Source organism: Fundulus heteroclitus, unplaced genomic scaffold (genome assembly GCF_011125445.2).
Source record: "Fundulus heteroclitus isolate FHET01 unplaced genomic scaffold, MU-UCD_Fhet_4.1 scaffold_42, whole genome shotgun sequence".
NCBI lineage: Eukaryota > Metazoa > Chordata > Actinopteri > Cyprinodontiformes > Fundulidae > Fundulus > Fundulus heteroclitus.
Window position 1 is genome coordinate 2,543,009 of NW_023396835.1, and position 21,588 is coordinate 2,564,596.

General features: G+C 38.0%; 1 protein-coding gene across 1 annotated transcript in view; it reads right to left on the minus strand.

The window, feature by feature from the left end:
• Positions 1-1,682: 1,682 nt before the first annotated feature.
• The window catches only part of LOC105918443 (double-stranded RNA-specific editase B2), a 31,328-nt gene continuing 11,422 nt past the window's right edge, over positions 1,683-21,588 (minus strand). Inside the window, exons 2-10 of the mRNA XM_036131307.1 lie at positions 18,193-18,279; positions 15,972-16,873; positions 12,138-12,255; positions 10,281-10,449; positions 9,543-9,700; positions 7,630-7,789; positions 7,281-7,462; positions 6,322-6,503; positions 1,683-4,252 (exon numbers count right to left, since the gene is read on the minus strand). Of these exons, the coding sequence (XP_035987200.1) occupies positions 4,085-4,252; positions 6,322-6,503; positions 7,281-7,462; positions 7,630-7,789; positions 9,543-9,700; positions 10,281-10,449; positions 12,138-12,255; positions 15,972-16,873; positions 18,193-18,279 (2,126 nt within the window). The 3' untranslated portion in view covers positions 1,683-4,084. The remainder of the gene's footprint in view (positions 4,253-6,321; positions 6,504-7,280; positions 7,463-7,629; positions 7,790-9,542; positions 9,701-10,280; positions 10,450-12,137; positions 12,256-15,971; positions 16,874-18,192; positions 18,280-21,588) is intronic.

Consider the following 21,588-nt stretch of genomic DNA (forward strand, 5'->3'; position numbering starts at 1 on the left):
TAAAGAATTACAATAGTCCAGCCTTGAAGTAACAAATGCATGGACCAGTTTTTCAGCATCACTCCTGGACAGAATGTTTCTAATTTTGGCGATATTCCGGAGGTGAAAAAAGGAAACTCTGGAAACCTGTTTAATATGGGATTTAAATGACATGTCTTGGTCAAAAATAACACCAAGATTGTTTACTTTATTACCAGAGGCCAGGTTAATGCCACCCATATTAAGTGATTGGTTAAGAAGTTTATTTTTTGAGGACTCTGGCCCAAAGATTACAACTTCGGTCTTGTCAGAATTTAGATGCAGGAAATTTAAAGTCATCCAGCTTTTGATGTCATCAAGACATGACTGCAGTCGAAGTAATTGATTGGATTCATCAGGATTTATGGATAAATATAGCTGAGTATCATCAGCATAACAGTGGAAATTAATCCCATGCTGTCTGATAATTTTGCCTATCGGAAGCATATATATAGTAAAGAGAATTGGTCCAAGGACTGAACCCTGTGGTACTCCACAGGTGACCCTAGAGTTTGAGGAAGATTTATTATTAACATGAACAAATTGGAATCTGTCTGACAGATAAGATTTAAACCAGCCTAATGCTTTCCCCTTAATCCCTACAGTATGTTCAAGTCTTTGTAGGAGAATATTGTGATCAACTGTATCAAACGCAGCACTGAGATCTAACAGGACAAGTATAGACACAAGTCCATTATCTGAGGCCATGAGAATATCATTAGTGACCTTCACCAGAGCTGTTTCAGTGCTATGATGAGCTCTGAAGCCTGACTGAAACTCCTCAAGTAGGTCATTACTTTGTAAATGTTCACAAAGTTGATTAGCAACTACTTTCTCAAGAATTTTAGATAAGAAAAGAAGATTAGATATAGGTCTGTAATTTACTAACTCATCTTGATCAAGAGAAGGTTTCTTAAACAAAAGAAGTTATTCTATATATACCTTTGAAAGGTTTAACAAAATTACTTTAGATTAGAAATCCTGAAGAATATACTTAGCTTGTTTCTGATTATCAATTGAAACAATTAAGTCTTTATGTATGTTTGTTAATGTATAAAAGAAGTCTAGTCAAGGATTTATTTAGCTTATTCCTTTGGTTTTCCAGTGTATGTCTGCAATGTTTTTTTGTTCATGTACAGCACTTTAAATTGTCTTATTACTGAAAAGTGCTATATAAATAAACTTACCTTACCTTACCATTTTCATCCGAAGGCTGAATCGGTGAGCTTCCTGGCTTCCTCCCTCAGCAATAAATTATTGGTTGTGACGGAAGGCCCAGTGGTTAGCACTCTTGCCTCACAGCAAGAAGGTCCCAGGTCAGACAGTTCTTTTGCAACTCTGTCTTCAGGGTTGCCAACATCGAGATGATTTACCGTTTCTCACAGATTTGTTTGAAATTATAATGTCACACAATATGGCTTGGTAGAGTGTACAACACTGGCTATGTTTCCATCCATTTGCCAAGTGAATTTAGTGCCAACCTTTAAAATGCTGCAAAAAAAGAAAAGAAAATGCTGTGCAATTAAATGCATTTAAGTTGTTTCATATCTAATAAAACAATCCTCAGTCTTTCAGGTGTTGTCCAGTGAATATTTAATTAACATTCTCGAAGAGTAAACCCTACACACATGGAATAAATGAGTGACAACTTCTCTTTGAATACAAGAATTTAATGACAGAAATAATTCAACTTTAAGGCAAACATATGTCAAACAACAACTCTTCTTTACTAGTGAAACTTAAATAATATTGCTAAGAAAAGTTAAGTCAAATTACTTTAACTAATTTAGAAAAACAATTGGCACGTGTTCAGCTCATTCACAATGCAACTCAAAGAGTTAGAAAAAACATTATTTGGGGAAATAATATTTTAAAGAATAATTTACCAAATTACCATGTAACAATTAGGACACTTTATTTGCAGGGGACTTTCAGTGTCTCTCCTTACCCTCCAGCGCTGGCTTAAAGAGAATTCATCGTGGAGTGTGGCACACATAACTGTAATTATGTATCAATCAGATTTCCAATATTTATTTTTCTCACGGCTGTGAAGTGCAATAATGCAAAAATGTTTCTATGTACTGGTCTGGAGTGAAGTTACCAGGCTACGTGAAGCGTAGTTTTGTTAAAAGTTAACATTATGCATGATAAACAGGAGATAGATGTTGCAAACGGGAGTGACCACACATCTGAGAAAAATGGAGAGAGATTTTCATGAATCTGTTGCCATCAGCCAAGTTGAAGTTGCTCTGTCATGTCAGCAGGTAATGGCAATGTTGCATGCTGTCCAGAGATGTAGAGAAATAAAAGCAATTCTATGCGGGTTTTGGGAATGTCCAGGAAGACAGCAGAAACAGCTCATCAGTCATATGAGGTAAATTGTCACAATGTCAGAACTTATTCAGAAAAGTTGTTTTTCGGAAAAGCTATGAACCACCTCAAGCGGGTGTAAAAACTCTTTTGTAAGATTGAGGAAGTTATTTCGAATTCCATCAACTTTTTTCAAATGTAAAAATGCACATCAAAAACAACTCTTCTACCATGTTGGGTCAGAGACGTGACCAGGTAAATAGCTCTTGCTGCATGCAACTTTTTCCCTTCGTCATGAAAAACTGAAATCGGGGACATTACAGGTCATCCAAAAGGTGGACTGGTCACCTTACGTTAAACCTCTATTATCAAAATGTCATTAAACCACAAATAAAGTTGTTTTTCTTTTAACAGTCAGCTTTCAGCTTCTCTTTTTTTACTGACTGTCGTCAAGGTGTCGTTGCAGTCAGGTCAGTGATCAGTTGACATCTAGCCAACTACTGTAGGTCCAGATCTATCTATTGGATTTACCCGCTGATCCATGTAGGGTTGGATGAGGGCAGGTGCGTGTTACCATCGGTCAATGGGCGAGAAGCAGGGCACACCCTGGAAACAATTGCTCCTAGCAGTCACTATGCAAAAATCAACCACACCACGGTGTTACTTCTTTTTGCCCAGCAACCAGTGGTGGGCACAGCTAACGAAACAGTTTCACAAACTCATATTCCCCAAACGAAAATATTAGCTTTACTTCTGTTAAATAGATGATAAATAAGGAAATTTGAGAAAGCTAACACTAGCTGCTAACTGATAACCAACTGTTGTCACTCAGGCTGTCACACTTCTTCAGACAAAAGGTGCTATATGCACACACACACGGCGCATGCAGCACCGCATGTTTGAGAGAAAAGCTGTTTTCAGCAGCAGAAACATTTGAGAAGAATATGTGAGTGTGGACTGGATGCCAGTGTTGCCAGTTTTTGCGAGAGAAAGAAGCAACCAGTTGTATTGTCTCTTCTCTACCTTCTAAACAGTATAAATTAAAAAATGAGAGTCCCACCGAGATGGACTCAGCTCTGGTGCCAGTAACTGACCCAGAAAGCTTGGTTGCACTAATTTAAAGGTTCTCTATTTTTGAGCAATGGGATCTGACAAAATTAAGACCACATAGTACAATTAAGACACTTCATAACAATGTGTTTTTGTGGAGCCATGACTGCTACTGTTGTGTGGAGAAGCGAGGGCAGTGATGTAAAGGGCGGATTAAAATCTCTAACGTTATCGTACTTGCTAGTATCAAAACCCAATAAAGTGGACGCTAACCGGTTCACACTTTCTAAACCTGAACTATAATGATATGGACAAAAAATTTGCACTAAAATTGTTTGTTTGTGGATTAGCGCCACTGTTTCTACCACTGTCAGCGACCAAATCCACAGATTGTTCATACAGGAGAGGTTGAATCAGAAGATGGACAACATTCAGATCAACTGTGCCTTCCAGATAATTTGCTCAGCTTGCCAAAACTGCACCCAGATCAAAGTTACATTCCCAGCAGGTAAGTCAGGCCTTTCCCACGACTTCATTCCTCTAATAACGGCTTGCAGATTGAAACATGATCCTTACTTGTCTGTCTAAATCAGTCTTCTCACATCATGACAAACATAAAGTTGTCTCTCCATCTTTGCGCTGATATAAAATAGAAATTAAACAGTAAATTATTTATCACTGTATTCAGACTTTGTTGCAGAGTTTTTCACACGCTAACACTAAGTGACTTTTTGTCTGTGGGCCACATTCCAAGACCTGCACCCTGCAGAGCATTTCTGAACCGCTGCACCGCCCTCTGGTAGCAACCAGCAGCCTCCTTGGAAGCAGCATAAGTCACTGCGGTGCCATCAGGGCCAAAAACAGGTTTGTTAAGCTGTAAAAGAAGGAGAGAAAAAAAACAAGTCAGGTCAAGTTTATTTGTACGTCACATTTCTGCAGCAAGGCACTTAAAATTGCTTTACAACATGAAAACATAAAAACATCATAAATACATCAAAACTGTCAGCAGCTGTGAGACCAGTACCAAACATTACATTTTGTTTAAGACAAAACATCAACACATATCAAGTGTGTTGGTCAATGTTCCTGTTATTATGGGTCAAAGGCAACTCTAAAAAGGTCAGTTTTCAGTCTTGATTTAAAGGAAGTCATGTTTTTGCTGTTTTGGACAGATTGGAGACTCACTGTTCTGTCTTCTGTAAACACTTCATCCCAGACGTTTTTAAGACGATTCAAGCAGTAGCTGTGTCCAGAGAGAATAATCACAGGATCCTTCAGTAGATCCCCTATTATCTGTTACCCTTGTGCCGGTAATTAAGGACAAAACTAGTAAGGTTTGTTAGCCTTAATAACTATAGACCAATAGCTTTAGCTAGTGTGATATCTAAAGTATTAGAAAAATACTTGCTTGGTCGGCTCAATCAGTTTATTAGTACAACTGATAATCAATTTGGTTTCAAAACCAAGTTGGGTAGACATGATCAAGGCCTTTGATCATGTCAATCACTACAAGTTATTTGACAAATTAAAACAGCTGGGGGTTCCAGATATTTTCATACGAATTTTAGTTTACTGGTATTTTAACCAGAAAATGCATGTAAAATGGGGCAATAACATCTCTGATTCCTTTGGAGTGAGTAATGGTGTGCGTCAGGGTGTAATTATTTCACCTGCCTTGTTTAACTTGTGCATGGATGACCTGTCAAAAGAAATGAACCTCTGTAAAACGTGATGTATGATTGGCAATACTTTGGTCAATCACTTCATGTCTGCTGATGACCTGGCTGTTCTCTCACCCAGCAGTGCTGGTTTTCAGCAGCTACTGAATATCTGCTCTGATTATGGGTTGAGATTTGATGTGCAGTATAATGCTAAGAAAACTGTTGTACTAGTATGTAGGACTAAAGCAGACAAACAACTTTGTTTCCCTGATTTTTTTTTTTTTTTGTCAGGGCAAAAGTTAAATGTTTGTTCCAAAACTAAATATCTGGGTCACTACATCACAGACCAGCTTTGTGATGACGATGATGTTTACCGACCGTGTCGTATATTGTTTGCCCAGGCAAACATTCTGGGGATGAAATTTTATATGTGCACTGATGAGGTAAAAATAAGCCTATTTAAAGCTTACTGTATGTCCTTGTATACAGCTCCCTTGTGGTGTAATTTAAAAAAAGCTAGCATGCAGAAGCTTAAGGTTGCTTATAATGATTCTTTGAGAATTCTGCTTAAGAAACCCAGATTCAGCAGTGCAAGTGTGATGTTTTATAACGCACATGTCAGAACATTCCAGGCACATGTGAGAAATCTGATATACAGGTGTATGTGTCGTTTGGGCAGCTCATTGAATAGTCTTATTGTAATGTTTTCACATCCCTCTCTCAGTGCGCTAAGATTCCAGTCGGCTCTATGGAAACATTGGTATGCGTGTCTTTTATAAGATTTTTTTTTTATTATTCTATTTGTTTTTAATTTTAAATTTTTCTTGTTTTTGTTTTTTATCTCTTTGTGGACCACGAGTCTGTTGAGTAAAGCAATCAAGTTACTGTGTGAGTTTCATTTCTTTAACGATAGATCCTTAACCACTCTCTGACCCACAGAACAAAGAAAACGAAAGGCGTCTTGTCTTCCAGTCACCACGTATTTGTTTCAACTCATCTTCAAATGTGCCAATCTGAAGTGAAGGGAAAAACTAACTACCCGGACAGACTAGATCTGCCAAGTAGGTTGTCTTGTTACCTCTGTCATTTTAGTTAGTTTTTTTTTTAATAATTTCATTCATTTTGCATATTTCAACATTTTAATAATAAATGTATGTTTAATTGTGGCCAGCTAGTTTAGTATTTGTTTATTTAAAAGATTTGACCTTTATCTGTATAGTCATAAGGATTAGTTTACTGAGTCCACAGCAGGTTTTTCCTCTCAGCTCTCTGAATGTCTTGCCTTGTCCTCCAGCTTCAGCCACCAGCTGAACAAGGAGCTCCTGCAGATTCGTGACGGACTCCCTGACTCCGTCCTCCTTCCTGTAGTTGTGCTGACCTCCTCCAGACCTCCTTCACCGTAGCTCCAGTTCACACTAACATTACTCGTTTTTCCAGCTGGGTGAACGTCCCAGCTGCTCAGACCTGGATGACAGATGGAAAGAAGTTTTATGTGTCACAAATTGAGATATTTTAATGTCATAGATATCTCCAAAATTTTATTTTAAGTGTAAAGAGTCAAGGTGGAAACAAAGTACAATATGATGTAGGGCTAATGTAGTTCTGTTTTGAAAAAAAAAAACATCTTATTCATACCGGGTCTTAAAAACAGCCAAAATGTACCTTTAGAGAATTGTTTTATGTTTCTATTCAACATACATTTTGTAAGGAGAGCATCCAAGCAAGATGTATGCCATCCTAACAGCAGTGGAAGTCTTTTGGAGTTCCTGTAATGGGCAGGGACTCACCCAGGAGGTAATTAGCTTTATGCATTCAACTTTAAAAATAATGTTTCATAAGAGATGCAGAATTTTTTAAATGTAATTTTAATTTTGCATTTCAAAAGATTCCTGTGGAATCATCTACAAATTGTTTAATTTGTTGAAGAAAATTTAGCTTCTTTGGATTAGGAACAGAAACAACGTGGCTTGTTTTCTATGACAATAAGTGCACAAAACCTTGGAGGATTAATTTGGATAAAAAAAAAAAAACAACACTATTTTTGTTTTAATGTATTCTTAACACATAATAAAATATAAAAGTACAATATTTAAGCTTGTATAGCACCTTACCATAAATTCTGACTATTGCTTTTATTTTGTTTTCCAACACATTAATGCAACCACAAAAGCTTTGACAGATTTCCTTTTTAACATATCTTGCATATTATAATAAATGATCAAAGGCTTGAGGAACACCTACATCCCAGGAGCAGCTGCTGTCGTCTGTAGACGGAGGGCAGGTGCCTGACGGGGGCTAGACGGCGGTTTATGGCTCTGCCCAGGTGACCCGTGTGGCTCAGTCTTCCAACTGTCAGGCTGTGCAGGTAAATGGGCTCCACCAGGTAAGAAAGGAGCGCCCCCTGGAGGCCAACCACACTCCACCTATCAAAACAGGTTTTTTATGCTTTACTGAGATGTCAAACAAAATAACAAGGGATCAACTTTAAACACTTAGATGGAATATCATTTTAGAATAATTGATTTTAAGTTCATGTTTCATTGCATTCCAGATATGATAGTATGAATGTAAAAAAAAAAAAAAAAACTACTTGGCAATTTTATCTGTGCAGGACATGCTGGCTGTGCAGACAGGTTGACCCAATGAACCGCTGTCCAATTTGTGATGGATTCTCTGAGAGATGACAGGCAGAGTCCCCTCACCACCGTTCACCTTCACTCTGATGTGGTAGTGAAACCTCCTGCTGCAATCTGAGAAGAAGGATGCACAGCTCAGAGCTGGAGGAATGGTCCTGAACAGTGGTGAAAAAAATGGGGATGGTGCACTAGAGGTTGGGGATTACAAGAGAACAATAAACTCTACTTGAAAATAAATCCTGTTATAGTCACTTGCCTCTGGGAGGATTTTATTTATTCTGGTCGATCCAATGCTAATAACTTTATAATTGTTTTCTTCCAAATTTTTAATTATTGTTTTGTAATTAAATTACCAAACCATCTTTAACTGCTGCCATGCTCTCCTGTCTTGTCGTTGTTGTCGTCTGATTCTCCCGTTTGTGACCTGACCTAATTACATGTTATGTGTGGGCTCCAGTAACATATGATAGATAATATCTACTTTGAAAGTTAACATGAACTGCTGCTGAAGATGAACACTGATCTACCTGGATGTTCCATGGAGGACTGAAACGCCTCAGTCAGAGACGTCTGTGGGTCTGTCGGGGCAATGACAGAAGTTTCGTCTCCTCTCTCCGTTTCTGTGGCTCGACGTTTCCTTGCTCATGTTTTTTCACGTGCTTAGATAAATTTGTTGTGTTTCCACTGAAATTAATCGGCTTTTTACAAAACATACAGCTTGATTTCATTTACTGTATTAAAATAAAGCCAAACGGCGCTAATCCCCAGTTCATGTTTTTCTCTCTCAGCAGCGCAAATGTTTGTGTGTTGAGTTTGTGTTAGAGCTGAGTGGGCGGGCCAGGCTGAGCCTGCGTGCTGATTGGCTGGCGCCGCTGAGCCATGTACGAGAGGAGAGGGGGAGCGGGAGAGTGCTGCCGTGACACAGTGCGCCTGCTGACTGACACTGACTGAAAGCTTGTGAGCAACATGCGTTAATGCGCGATAAAATAAATATCGCCGTTAATAGTCTAATGAATTAACGCGTTAACTTGCCCAGCCCCCAGCCCATATATATATATATATATATATATATATATATATATATATATATATATATATATATAATATATATATATTATATATATATAATATATATATATATATATTATATATATATATATATATATATATATATATATATATATATATATATATATATATATATATATATATATATGTCCTCTAAAGTTCTAAATCTTCTTCTAGGAGGGGTCTCCTCCTTAAAGGACATTCCCAGAAAACCTCCAAAGGGTGGAAGGTGGGGGTGGGGGCATCCTGATCAGATGTATAAACCACCTCAACCAGTCCTGTCAATGGGGAGGAGAAGGAGTGGTTCGCTCTTCCCAGATAACAGAGTTCATCATTCCATCAATACACCCAGCCAACCTCTGGAGGAAGTCCATTTCAGATGCTTGTATCCGGGATCTTGTTCTTTGGGTCTTGCCTCATGACATTTGGTGAGGCTCAGAATGTAGATTGTTTAATAAATTGAGAGCTTTGCTTTCGCTCTTTTTTTTTTTTTTTTGCACTGGAGCAGCAACAATACAGGTGAAGCCTCAATCAATTTTTTATGCAATGTTCCTTCCTACTATCACTTGTCAACAAGACACCAAGATATTTAAACTCCTCTGCTTGAGGTAGAGACTGACCCGAAACCCAGAGAGGGAAAAATCACCAAATTAAGAAGCTACCATAGTTCTTGTCCACAGTAAATAACATTTTCCCTACATTCTCTTTATTTACAGGTTTAATCTTCTGCTTTATGAAGCTACATACGTTTTCCATGAGAATAACTATCTCCTGCAGAGTCATAATGAAGCTTTCTCACCTGCAGGCCTTGTTTCGTAGGGACAGTTGAGTCGAGCATCTCCACACGGCGACAGGCTGACGTACATGTGGAAACGGACCCCCTCCCGCAGTCGGAAACGGTGGCTGGAGACTTTGTCTGCTACAAATATCGATTGCTCCGCCCGCTCTGCTCGCTCACTTTGGATAAAATAAAAAAAATGTCCAATGTTTCTTTTAATGATGTGACAAACAACTTAAAAGGCACTTAATTGGTGATGGTTCCACACATGTTTCAGAAACAGAACCCCTGTAAGTACACTCTAAAATAAGAACAACATTGCATATAAAGGTATCAAAGCCACTCAAAAAAACAAAAAAAATGAAATAGCCCTAATTCTAAATTATGATGGAAAGCCTAACAGAAACTCCCTAAAACAGCAGATTTCAAAGGAAACCAATTATGAAAAAAATAGATCAGATTTATTTATTAGGGAGGTAAAATTGTCCACATAAGATTTCAGTAGTACATTAAACCTGACAAAGCTAAATACAAAATAAAATAGAAAGAATATATAAGGTGAAATGGGAAACAGATGAGTTGAACTGGATAAAATGGTTATCTAATTCCAAAATGAAAAGCCAAAGATCTGCTGCAAATTTTAAATACATTCATATCAAAAACTACATAAATTATGCATTTAAAGATCAGTATCTATTGAACGTTTTAATTATCCAAACAAACTACATGTTTGAGACAGTTGGATTGATGGAAATTTACCAAAGCAGCAGCTCCAGCTGAGCGTAGAAGAATCCAAGCAGCGCCCGCCTGCTGAGAACTTCAGCATGGCAGTCTCTGAGTGTACAGCCATCTTCATCCGGTCTGTCGGAGTCCAAACACTTTGTCCCTGTGGCCAGAGACACAACCTGGGCTGATATGAGGTCAAACCCTGAGGAAAAAGAGGGAAGTAACGGAGAGAGGAATGAATGAAGACCTAACCAGAGACCGATTAGGATTAAATAGGCATGGGATGCAGTACAGATGTCTCTAAAGTATTCATACCCCTCGGACCTTTCCACATTTACACCAGACAATTAGACCATAAATCAGATAAGTTACCAAGAATAAAAGTATTGACAGAGCAACTATTAAGGCTACTACAGAGCCTTAATGGGTTGGTGGCAAGAGGAAAACCATTGTTTAAAGATGTTTGTAGTTTGCCACAACTCATGAAAGGGACCCAGAAAATACAGGGAAGAAAGTGGACCCTCTGGGTTACATGCAAAATGCTGTCTGGGTGAAAACTGGCACCTCACAGACCTTTACCCCCCATCCCACAACTAAACATGGTGGCAACATCATGTGTTTCTTTAACTGGGACAGGGAAGCAGATTAAATTTGACAGGAACATGGACTGAGCTAAATGCAATACAATCCTGGTAGACAAGCTGCAAAAGATGTGTGAATAGGGAAGAGCGTCACCATCAACAAGATCGACAACATACAGCCAGAGCCACAACACCATAGTTTAAATCAAAACTCATGCCTGTGTTAGAAAGGCCCAGTCACAGTCCAGTCCTAAATCAAATGGAGAATTTGTGACTCAAATGTGTATCTTATGTCATCTGATATTACTGAGCTTAAGCTGTTTTGCAAAAAAGAATGAGCAGAAATTTCAATCAAAAGAATTGTTGCAAAAGGTGGTTAAAGACAAAATTGACTTGTGGGGAGCAAATTTAAAATGCACAATGCAGGTAAAGATGCAGGTAAAAAATTATTCTTCTACTTTACAGACATACACCATCTTGTGTAAGTCTATCAAAATTCCTATAAAATACATTAAAATTTGTTGTAAAGAGTAATAAATGTTCAATAAATATAAAAACTTTCACAAAGTACTCTAAACCTTTACTGATAAAAGTTAAGTACTCATGTTTTTTGTGATTAAAGGCCATGTATTTGGGAATGTAGACATGAAACAAGGGCTAAAATTAACACTAATGAAAAAACAGAATATAACAAACCGATTTTAACATGTCCCAAGTATAATATATATACAATATGATCCAAAACTAAAAACAAACCCTGAACCTATGCAGGATGTTTTGAAATATCATCACAATGTTTTGGAACACCTACATTTCTAATTTGTTTAAAGATTTGCCAAGAAAAACCCCCAAATCAGAGCAAATAAATATATTTGTTTCACAGAATTTTTTCTTTGAAGTGAGTCACAGTGCAACACCATAGATTGTAATATAATGTCGCAAAAACTAACAAAAAACATCTCAGAATTCAATTAACTAATCAAACGTTAGAGACAGAAAATCAAATAAAGCACAATGAATAAAGTTAATGAGAAGAAAAAAACTTTAAGTAAAAGTCCAATTGATGAATCCATTTGAGGTCAGCTGAAGAGTAACTGACGACACCTAGAGGACAGAACAAGACACTGCAAAGAAAAAAATCCAAAGACACGATTCAAAGTACACAGCAACATCTGGAAATAAAACTGAAACACGAAACCTAAAAAAAAAAATTAATAAAACAAACTAAAAGCTATATGGAGGAAATGTTTGTTTTTTCATTGAATGTGAGACATTCAGATTTCAGATTTGGACTCTTGTCTACACTCACCTCGGGTCATGACGATGCCGGCCAGTACCTTGTGACGACCGTGAGAGGAAGAGGATTCACCGTCGGTTAGCTGGGAGTATTTCTCTCTCACCAGGCGGTAGATTGACTCTGCAAAGAACTGCAGAAGAAGACATGTTAAAACTGAGGGAGTGTCTTACATGACAAACATATTAGAGATGTATTTAAATATCAGCTGCCCACCTAGAACTCAGTAAATCTTGACCAACATGGCCTTTTTTTTAGATTTATTTTCATGAAAACTGCCTAAATTGTTCCAAATACACTTTAAGAAATTAACTCTCAGAGGTGCAGTGCCGTTTCTCATCTGTTCTAAAACTTCTTTAGATTGGGACATGATGGGTCACCTTTTTAGACTTTTGAGCTTACTTCATGTTGTCAGACAGGTTTTATAATAAGATTGATTCTACTGGTACCTAGTGATACAGAACAAGAAAATATGATTAAGTACAAATCATAATTTAATAAGGACTGGGTAGGTTTGGACCACTTTACCCTTCAAGATATGAACTGAAAAATTTGAACACAGCTTTTTGTAGGTACTTATGGTATATTTGTGTGATATTAATATTTGTTTGATTATCTAAAATGTTTAGTTTTGCAACAAATTGAAGAAAAAATGGCATGTCCTCTTGTGTCGATACAGTTTATTACAGGTAGAGCAACAAAGACGAGTAGCTAAATGTACTAAACTGTAGAGTCGTTAGTAAAAGAGAGACCATCCTTCCTGCTTCAACAGAATTTAAGAGGTAAGTGTGGCCACCAGACTCTAGCAATAAACTACAGTTGAATCTAAAATCACTCCTAGCTTACCCCTGGCAAGTTTAGATTTAAAGTTTGATTTTACTTTTACCAACAGGATTCTTCAGACTAGGAGGATTGTATATGTCTTAGTGGGGCCAGGCCAGAGTCCAGATTCCAGTCCAGTAGAGAGGGAGCTAAAGAGCTGTATGATGGAAAGGACCTCGTCACAAAATATAAATCATCTAAATGCAGGCAGAACCATGAAAACAGCTGCTCAGCAATATTATGAAGGGTTTTATTTTTATAATGCGAAAGAAATACTCTTTGGTAGCACTTTACACGAAGGCTCCCCAGATAGAAGGCTAATAAATAGTTCATAGATATGTTCTTAATTCGTCTCTGTACAATTTATATTTCATTCATAAGTGTTAATTATGCATTAATTAAGGACGAGCAAGAGCGAAAACTTATTGGTTTGTGCTTACAAGGTAGTAACGTGGCCTGAAATTTTTAATACAAGCAACTCTAGATATAATAGATAGTTAAACAGTTTAAAGTCTCTATTTGGCAAGAAACTGGTCAGTTTTGTCTGTGTCTCACCCTTAATTAAGGGCAAGCTTGGCTCAAACTGGGAATTCAGCAGGACAATGATCCTCAGCAAAGCAGTACATTTACAACATGACCGAAACTAAAACCAAAGAATCAGTGTTGCGGTGTCGAGTGTTTGATTATCGCTACTTAATGTAAATCTATGAGCTATTCTGTCATGGAGTGTAGGTTTTTATCCAAACTTTATGGCTCAACTAAAGTATTTGAAACTGGTGGGCGGGCGGTGATCTTAAAAGACAAAGCATAGGTTACCTGGTAGTCTGACAGTAAATCTCAGTGTTTTCTGTTTGATTGCGATGAGGTTGTGTGTAATGTTTGTGTTAAGCAATTATTTGGGATGATTATGCCCTTCACACTGCCTTCCTCTTCCACATCTATCTCCTTGGTCTGATGCTGCTCCTTATCCATCCCTAATGTGATGTAATGACCTTCATTAACGGGTCACACTGGCTGACAGACAGTTATTGAAGGCTGTGGAGACAGAACAGGCTCCATATTATTTGGTCATTACAATTTGGTGTAAAACCTGCAGCTTTGCAACAATCTTTACATCTAGACCACTGACTTGAGTTTTCTAACCTAAAACTCTTATTACTTCATCTCTTCTTCAGCGTTTAATAAACTCTGTACACGGTTTTTTTCTTGCACATTGAAGCCACTCTCCTCCTCAGCTCCTCGGAGCCAGACGAAGGAAACAGACCTGCATTTGTTCGTAAACTATGGCTGGGGCAGTTCAGCTCTGAGACATCTTGAAGCTGTTTCAATGCTGCAGAAGAGCGTGCAGGACACCATAGATCTCAGGCTTTAGGACATGAAGGATATGGTGATGCAGGGTCTCTTTAGGTGGCACACAGCACACCTCAGACCCAGAGTAGACAATGTCAAAGAGACGGGGAAGATAATCTCTTCACTGCACGAATAGGGATCTGCGCAACAAAGTTAGTAAAATGTATCTTTAATGTTTGGATGGTTAGTAAGGCTTTTTTAAACATTTATATTCCTCATTGCAAAATTAGTCTTCCACATGTGTTGTTACAAACCGATTAGACTGTTTCTAAAGTTAGTTTTTAAGAAAATGCTCTGAGGCACAGGTTTTAGTTCTGGTTTGATTTTTATCTTCGTGTTTTTTTTTATATGGTACGGACAAATGTTTCCTTTTTACATCACCTTGAGCTTGCTTTTACAGTTTGGTTGTTTTTTATTGTTTAATTTTCCTAATCAGAGTCTGCCTTGGATATCTTTACAAAACCCAAAAAAAGAAAATGTTTCTATTTTAAAAGAACAACAAGTAATAATGGCACCTACTGGTTAAAATTGTAACAACACATACACAATGCCTTTCGTGGAGACCCGGCATTAACCCAACAGTCCTGCAACTGTGCAACTCCACAGTTTTGACTGTTTTTACTTCCACAGAACGGGTCTATGATTTTGTGTTCTGTTTTATTGGTCCGCTTCTCTTACTATCTTCCATGTTAGCAGGCTGTTGCTCTTTTACCAAGATACAATACAAAATTCTGTGCTCTGTTTTGGGAACCCTGGGAACACTCATATGATTGGCTCAAGAACCAGGACGTAAACATGGGCTACACTCTGCTCCGAAGTAGAAAAACTTAACTAAGACATTGTTGATGGAGAGGACTGATTGTTTATAGATATCTTAGATATAGATAGTTACTTCCATCCCATGTGACAAGTAAAAATTATTTAGGTTGATTTTACAGTAAATATCGTTCTTATAGCTCCTTTAAATCTAATTTGGTCTCTAACCTGGGACAAAATAAAAGACTGCAAAGAACTGGATAACTTCAATCACAATACACAAAATGCTAAACTCACCAATCACTTGTCATGATACCCTTTGAACACCAGATGGGGCTTAACCAGATGTTAAGAACCTGGTGGCATTTATTTATTGCTGTATTTAATGGATTATTTATAGTGCAAAACACAACATTGTATATTTACTAGATCTGCCATGTTTCAACAGAACTCAAACATGCTCACAGCTGTACATACATACGACTGTGCCTTGATGGGTTGAGTAGTCGTCTTGAAACCAGAAGGTTGTTAAATCGGGCTAACTTGTATTTACATATTAACTGAAAATGTGAACGATGAAGTAAAACCTGTTTCTTAATCCTTATGATTGCTTCAACATAAGAATAGCTTTAATCTTAAGCAATAATAGGTAGAATTTACTCCCATCTTTTGGACTTCATGGACCTATGTGGGTCATAACTGCCTAGTATATGCTTTGCATGTTTTGCCTGTTTTGCCTGTTTACCTAATCTTCTTAACTGTCTGTGTGAGCAATCAGAGATGTTTTTGGGGGACTGGTTATCTGCTCACTTTGTACCTTGGCTCTTTCCTGGTGACAAAATGGATAGACTAACAACGGCTTGATGTTTGTATGAGCCCTGTTTTAATTACAAAAAAAAATCTTAATTCAGATCAACTTACTTGAGGTAGATGACTTTTGGTTCTGGTTCCTTGGAAGGCCATTAGTTTCTTTTCTGGTCCCAGATTTATGTTGTGAAGAAACTGCAGTACTGCTGCAGCTGCCCGGGCCTTGGCCTGTCTTTTACTGTAACCACAGCCTTCAAAGACCTTCCCTTCCAGTCTGACCACCATAATAAAGTTCCTCACAGGCGTACAAGGGACTCTTTCCACCTGACACATGTATCTGAGTCCCGGTTGCAGCTCGTTGAGCACTGCCACTGGATTAAGGTGCTTCAAATCCACAGAGTGTCTTTTCGGACTTGACGAGGATATTAGGTCCACAATGAACGGATTGGTTTTTCTGTTCTTGCTGACGTTGGGGAAGACGTCCACCTTTGCTTTGCTGCGGTGCAAGAAATTGCAGTTATCAAGCAGCGATGGTTCAAACTCTGTAAGGAAAGCGTCTGCCGTAGAATCCAAGTTCCCCATGACGGTTTGAGCCAGGGAGGTGTTCGGGAACTGGATAAACGACTGGAGAGCCAGCTCTGCAGCTTTCATCTTTGCCTGCTTTTTTGTAGGTCCTCGACCCTCAAAGTGGAAACCATTAACCTCCACACCCACAGAAAACACCGGAGCATGCAGGGGACCACTTTTAGATACAATCTCATACTGCAAACCAGGTCGTAACTCATTGAGCTGCACCAGGGCATTCTTCGTAGACACTGTCCAGGACGATCTTTTACAGCATGACAGTTTTTGGAAGCACAAATTACTTTTTCCCTCCAGAAACGGCTGATTTCTTTGTAACAACATGTGGTTAAGTTTAGGGGAAGCAGTAGAAAGTGTTGCTGGCTGGTATTTCCTTGAAAAGTCACTCCCCTTTAAGATTTTCATGTTCTCTTTTACCTCTAATCTGGTTTTACCTGTTGTGGGATAAAAATACATACAACACAGATTATAGATATTTTTAATCCTCTGTTGTGAAAAAGTATTTGCAGCCTTACAGACATTGTCTGCTTTTGCTTTTTTGACAAAAGTACTAGTGTCAGATAAGATTTGATAACATCAGAAAAAGCTAAACAGAGAGACTAAAAACTGTTTTCCAATGAATTAGTTTATTAAGGGGAAAATATTAATATCAAATAACATCATGTTACATCATGAATTTATTATGATTACTGCATTATTTGGTTAAGGTTCAGTACCCACGTCCAGCCTTAATTATTTTGAGACTGGTAGAATTAAGAAATCACTTTAAACAGAACCTTACTGACATGATAAAGTAGGCTGAAGGATCTAATAAAGTCACACATCAATAAATTCAAGAACATATGAGAAACAATGCCATTTTCTTTAGTCTCGAAAGGGTTACAGAGCCATTTCTAAAGCAGTGGAACAGTGGTCTACCTTCTCCTGAGTGACCTCTCTACCAAGATTACTGCAAGAGTGCATCGCAGACCAATGCTGGCCTCAATTGCCTCAGTTAAGGTAGGAGGTCTACATTTCCCAAAGGAAAACCCATCTTTGATCCCCTAAACCTTTGAGAAAACGTTTTGTGGACTGACGTTAAAAAATATATTTTTGTATCTGCATATCCTATTGCATCCGCCCAAAGATTGACTTGCTGATATTGGTGCAACAAGAAGTAAATTAAAGAAATAAATATATCAGTTTGGCCAAAGGGAAATAAGCAAGTCCACCCCTGAATGAGTCACAAAAATAAAGTTTTGGGGTCAAAACTTGTTAAAAGTTAATGGACTTAAAGCAATTAAAACTATTTGGCAGCTAAATTAAAACAGTTTTACAAAGAAAAGCTGGCCACCACAACAACTTAAAAAAACATATGACCAGATGAAGCCAATTGGTATCTCTGAAGGTTCAACAATCAGTTAAGGTATAGAAGGGCAGCTGATTTTTCACATAAGGCCAAGTTGGTTTGGACAGCTTTTTCCACTTAAGAAAGAAAATCATGGTTTAAAAACTGCTTTTTGTTTTTGTCAGACATTAAAAAGGGTGCTACATACAAGGATATCAGTCCTTGAGACTTTGCACCATGTCTTCCCATCTTCTCTCTCCACCCATGTCCTCTCTAACTGCTTTCAATAAAGGCCACTTTATTTTTTTTATCTTAAATACAGATAAAATCTGTGATGGAGAAAGAATTTTTCATCTCATTGTTTATTTCTAAAACTTGTAAATGTGTAAAGTGTTTGCAGTCAACAGAGGAAAGTAAAACACTTACTTGTTTTTTTATCACCCTCAGCTGATGTTGCAACAGTATCACAGATTTTAAAAGGTTTAGTGAGAGTTGATACTACGTCTCTCCATCCTGAATCAAAAAAACAAAAGACAGAACATCACTGAGTATCATGTTTATCATATACTCTTAACTGAACCCATCCATGGACAAGTGCTACGAATTAGCTTCTGCCATAAGCTCTATGATGCAGATATCAGCTTGTAGCATCTGTCCCTATCAAATAGACCAAACAATATAAACATTTTTAGCCATTAATCTGAGGCATTTAATGTTTGTCTTAGTGTTACAATCTCAACATGCAGGTTAACTAAAATCACGGAGACCAGGGAGATTTGTGCCTTGAATTGCTCTGTCAATGTATTAGCTGGGAGATCAGCTATGCTCTGCTGCAGCCAGGCCACATTTAAACGATGCATTGTGCTTGCATTATGAGTGAAACATTTACAACATTTGAATATTATTCACTAACATGGCTAATAAATCTGCTGGAAACTCAGCAGATTACATTGAATCTTAACAAACAGCATTCACTCCTCCTGAAAGAGTGTGGAGCCACAGTGGACAGTCGTCTGCATTGTTGATGGCTTTGCAGCAATCCCTCATACTGACAATGCATGAAGCGACAGTGGAGAGGAAAATTCCCCTTTAACAGGGAGGAAAACCTCCTGCAGAACCAGTGTGAGTAGCTTTTTTTTTTTTTTTTTTTTTTTTTTTTTTTTTTTTTTTTTTTTTTTTTTTTTTTTTTTTTTTGGTATTCTTTCTGATCCATTGTATATATGAAGATTCACTGTATATAATTGAATGCACCTTCCCTACTCTGCACCTTCTTGTATGAGCCGATGTGACGAGTGAATTTCTCCATTGTGAGATCAATAAAGACTATCTCTCTCTCTCTCTATCTGCCTCGACCGACTGGGGGTTAGAGAACACCTGCACTAAAAAGCACAGAAGAACACATTGATCCAGGAATTCTTTCTCTGCGAACGGTCTTTTTATACAGCAGTAGACTGATTAGGTCGGATTCCTCTTGATGCGTAGAATGCTATTTTCTCTCCAATTTCCTAACATTGTGCTTCAAAGAACGGAGCTCTAAATTAAACCAGGGAGCCAGCTTCCTGTGAAGAATCACCTTCATTTTTATGGGGGCCATGCTGTCTAGTGCAAAACACAATGACGAAGTTACACCGTCAACAAAAGCGTCAATGTGTGAAAGGGAAAAATAACATTGGTGCCTTTGCTGGGTTTTAAAGTTTTATACAGCATTATCTGATAAATATCTACTATAATAAACCTTCTTTTGTGAGAGGGGGGACTCAGCTAGATTGAACTCAAAGGTTATTAACATGTTCAGATAGGACAGGGTTTTGAGGAAATACTGTTAATTCTTCACAATCAATGTCATATGTCAGCACAAGGTCCAAAGTATGAAGGCAAGAGTGTGTCGGTTTATGCACATTTTGAGCAAAATCAATTGAATCTAGGATAGTATTACAGGCTACATTAAGGTTATCACATTCAGTGTCAACATGAATATTAAAATCCCCCACTATAATAACATTGTCAGAGTTGAAACAAAATAAATCAATCTGATTATCAGACTGTTGTCACAAGGAGTGACAATAAGCCTGGAGATCACTATAAATTTTACATAAAAAATAATGACATTAATGAAATTGCAATATTCATAACAAACTAAATTGTTGTTAGGATTTTTACCATAGTATTTTTGTGCAGAATATTCCTTTCTGCATTAAGATCATTATTCCTTTCCTTATATTGGTGTTTGGCCAGAGGGAATCTCCCTACAAGCACAACCTTCTTAATAAATCAGTAAACCAGTGACCCTATTTGTTCCCTTTTAGATCTGTCCCTTGCCCAGACACCGTTTTACAGCTCTTTGTTGTGTGAAATTACTCTCTGAATCCTGGGATAAACAGTACAATGCAAGAGACCACAGAGCTCCTTCACATGCCCCTGTTCTTATTCCAAGCAGCAAGGCGTTCTTGTTGTCTTGATCCATAATTCTCCATTCGTTCTGAAAATCTTTCTCTTGACTTTTGCTTGCCGCTTCTTTTCCTACTCATTTTTCATTTTACGCTTGTGAGTCCACCTAACTCTCACCTATGAATCATTCAAACACTATCATAACTCAAGGGGTGAACCCATGTTGTGTCGACACATTATTGGCAACTAACTATTCAGGACCCTTTTTTCTTTGAATACAGCAATAAGACCACCAGAAATAACCCAGCTTGACAGTCAGTGAAAAGCATTTCACAAAGGAGGTTATTTTCCTACGTTAACCTGATGACACTGGATCCACAGTATCTATCATTGGAAAAACAAAGCGTATGCATGTTATGTCCCTGCACGTGTGACTTCTCCCTGAGTACTCCAGGTTCCTCCCACAATCCGAAGACATGACTGTTAGGTTAATTAGTTGGTCTCAGTTGTCCTTTGTCGTATGTGCAGAGTTGTTTTTCCTGCTTGTACATATCCAGTAATATTTTTATCTCTAGTACGACAGGGTGATCAAGGAGTTGTGATGGCCGAGAGGTTATCCAGCAGGGCTGGATTGGAATGAAAGTTATTCAAGCCATTTTTACTGAGAAGTGACATTGAAAAGATAAGCTGTGTGAAAAGTCTGAGGAAAAACCAACCTTAAGCAGAGGAAAACTTACAACACAGCTATAGGATTAATTCCGGCCAGTCATCACCTTAACTCTCACCCTCATTCAGGTGATCAAAACATTGTTCCTTTAACCCAAGCCAATAACAACCCTAACAACTCCTCGTTACAGAGGAGCGGACCAGTTTTGGTCCAATCTGCTGGCTTAATGGCGTTAACGACCGCCCATTACTAAGGGGTGGACCTGTTTCGATTGAATTTGCATGTTATCTAAGCCATTGCAAGGCCTTTGTTGGGCAATGCTATAAAGCTTGTTACTCCACATCACTCCAGACTTTTTGAATTGAGAAAGCTTCCGGGGGAGGAAGCGAAACGTCTTCAACTGCAGAAAACAAGTCCAGTTGCTTTGTTTTTTACCTTTTTTTTTTTTTTTTGAAAGTATAAGGAAACACATTCTTAGATCTTAACAAACAGAGAATTGTTATGCATTAATTAATGACTTGGCCATTTGCTACATTTCTGTAGTTAGCATTTTTTTTTTGTGGAAGGCTGCATGCTCAGATTTGCCTTGCATCAACCATCTGCATTTCTGCAATGACATCAGAGTTAAAGGCTTAAATCAGCAGCATGAAGCTTCTTTCCTCCCCACGGTTGATTTCTTACGGTTGACCCCAAGAAAGGTCAAGGAACAGGAAGTAAGATTATTAGAACATTTTTGACAGAGACTTACTCTTGTATGGTCCCGAGCT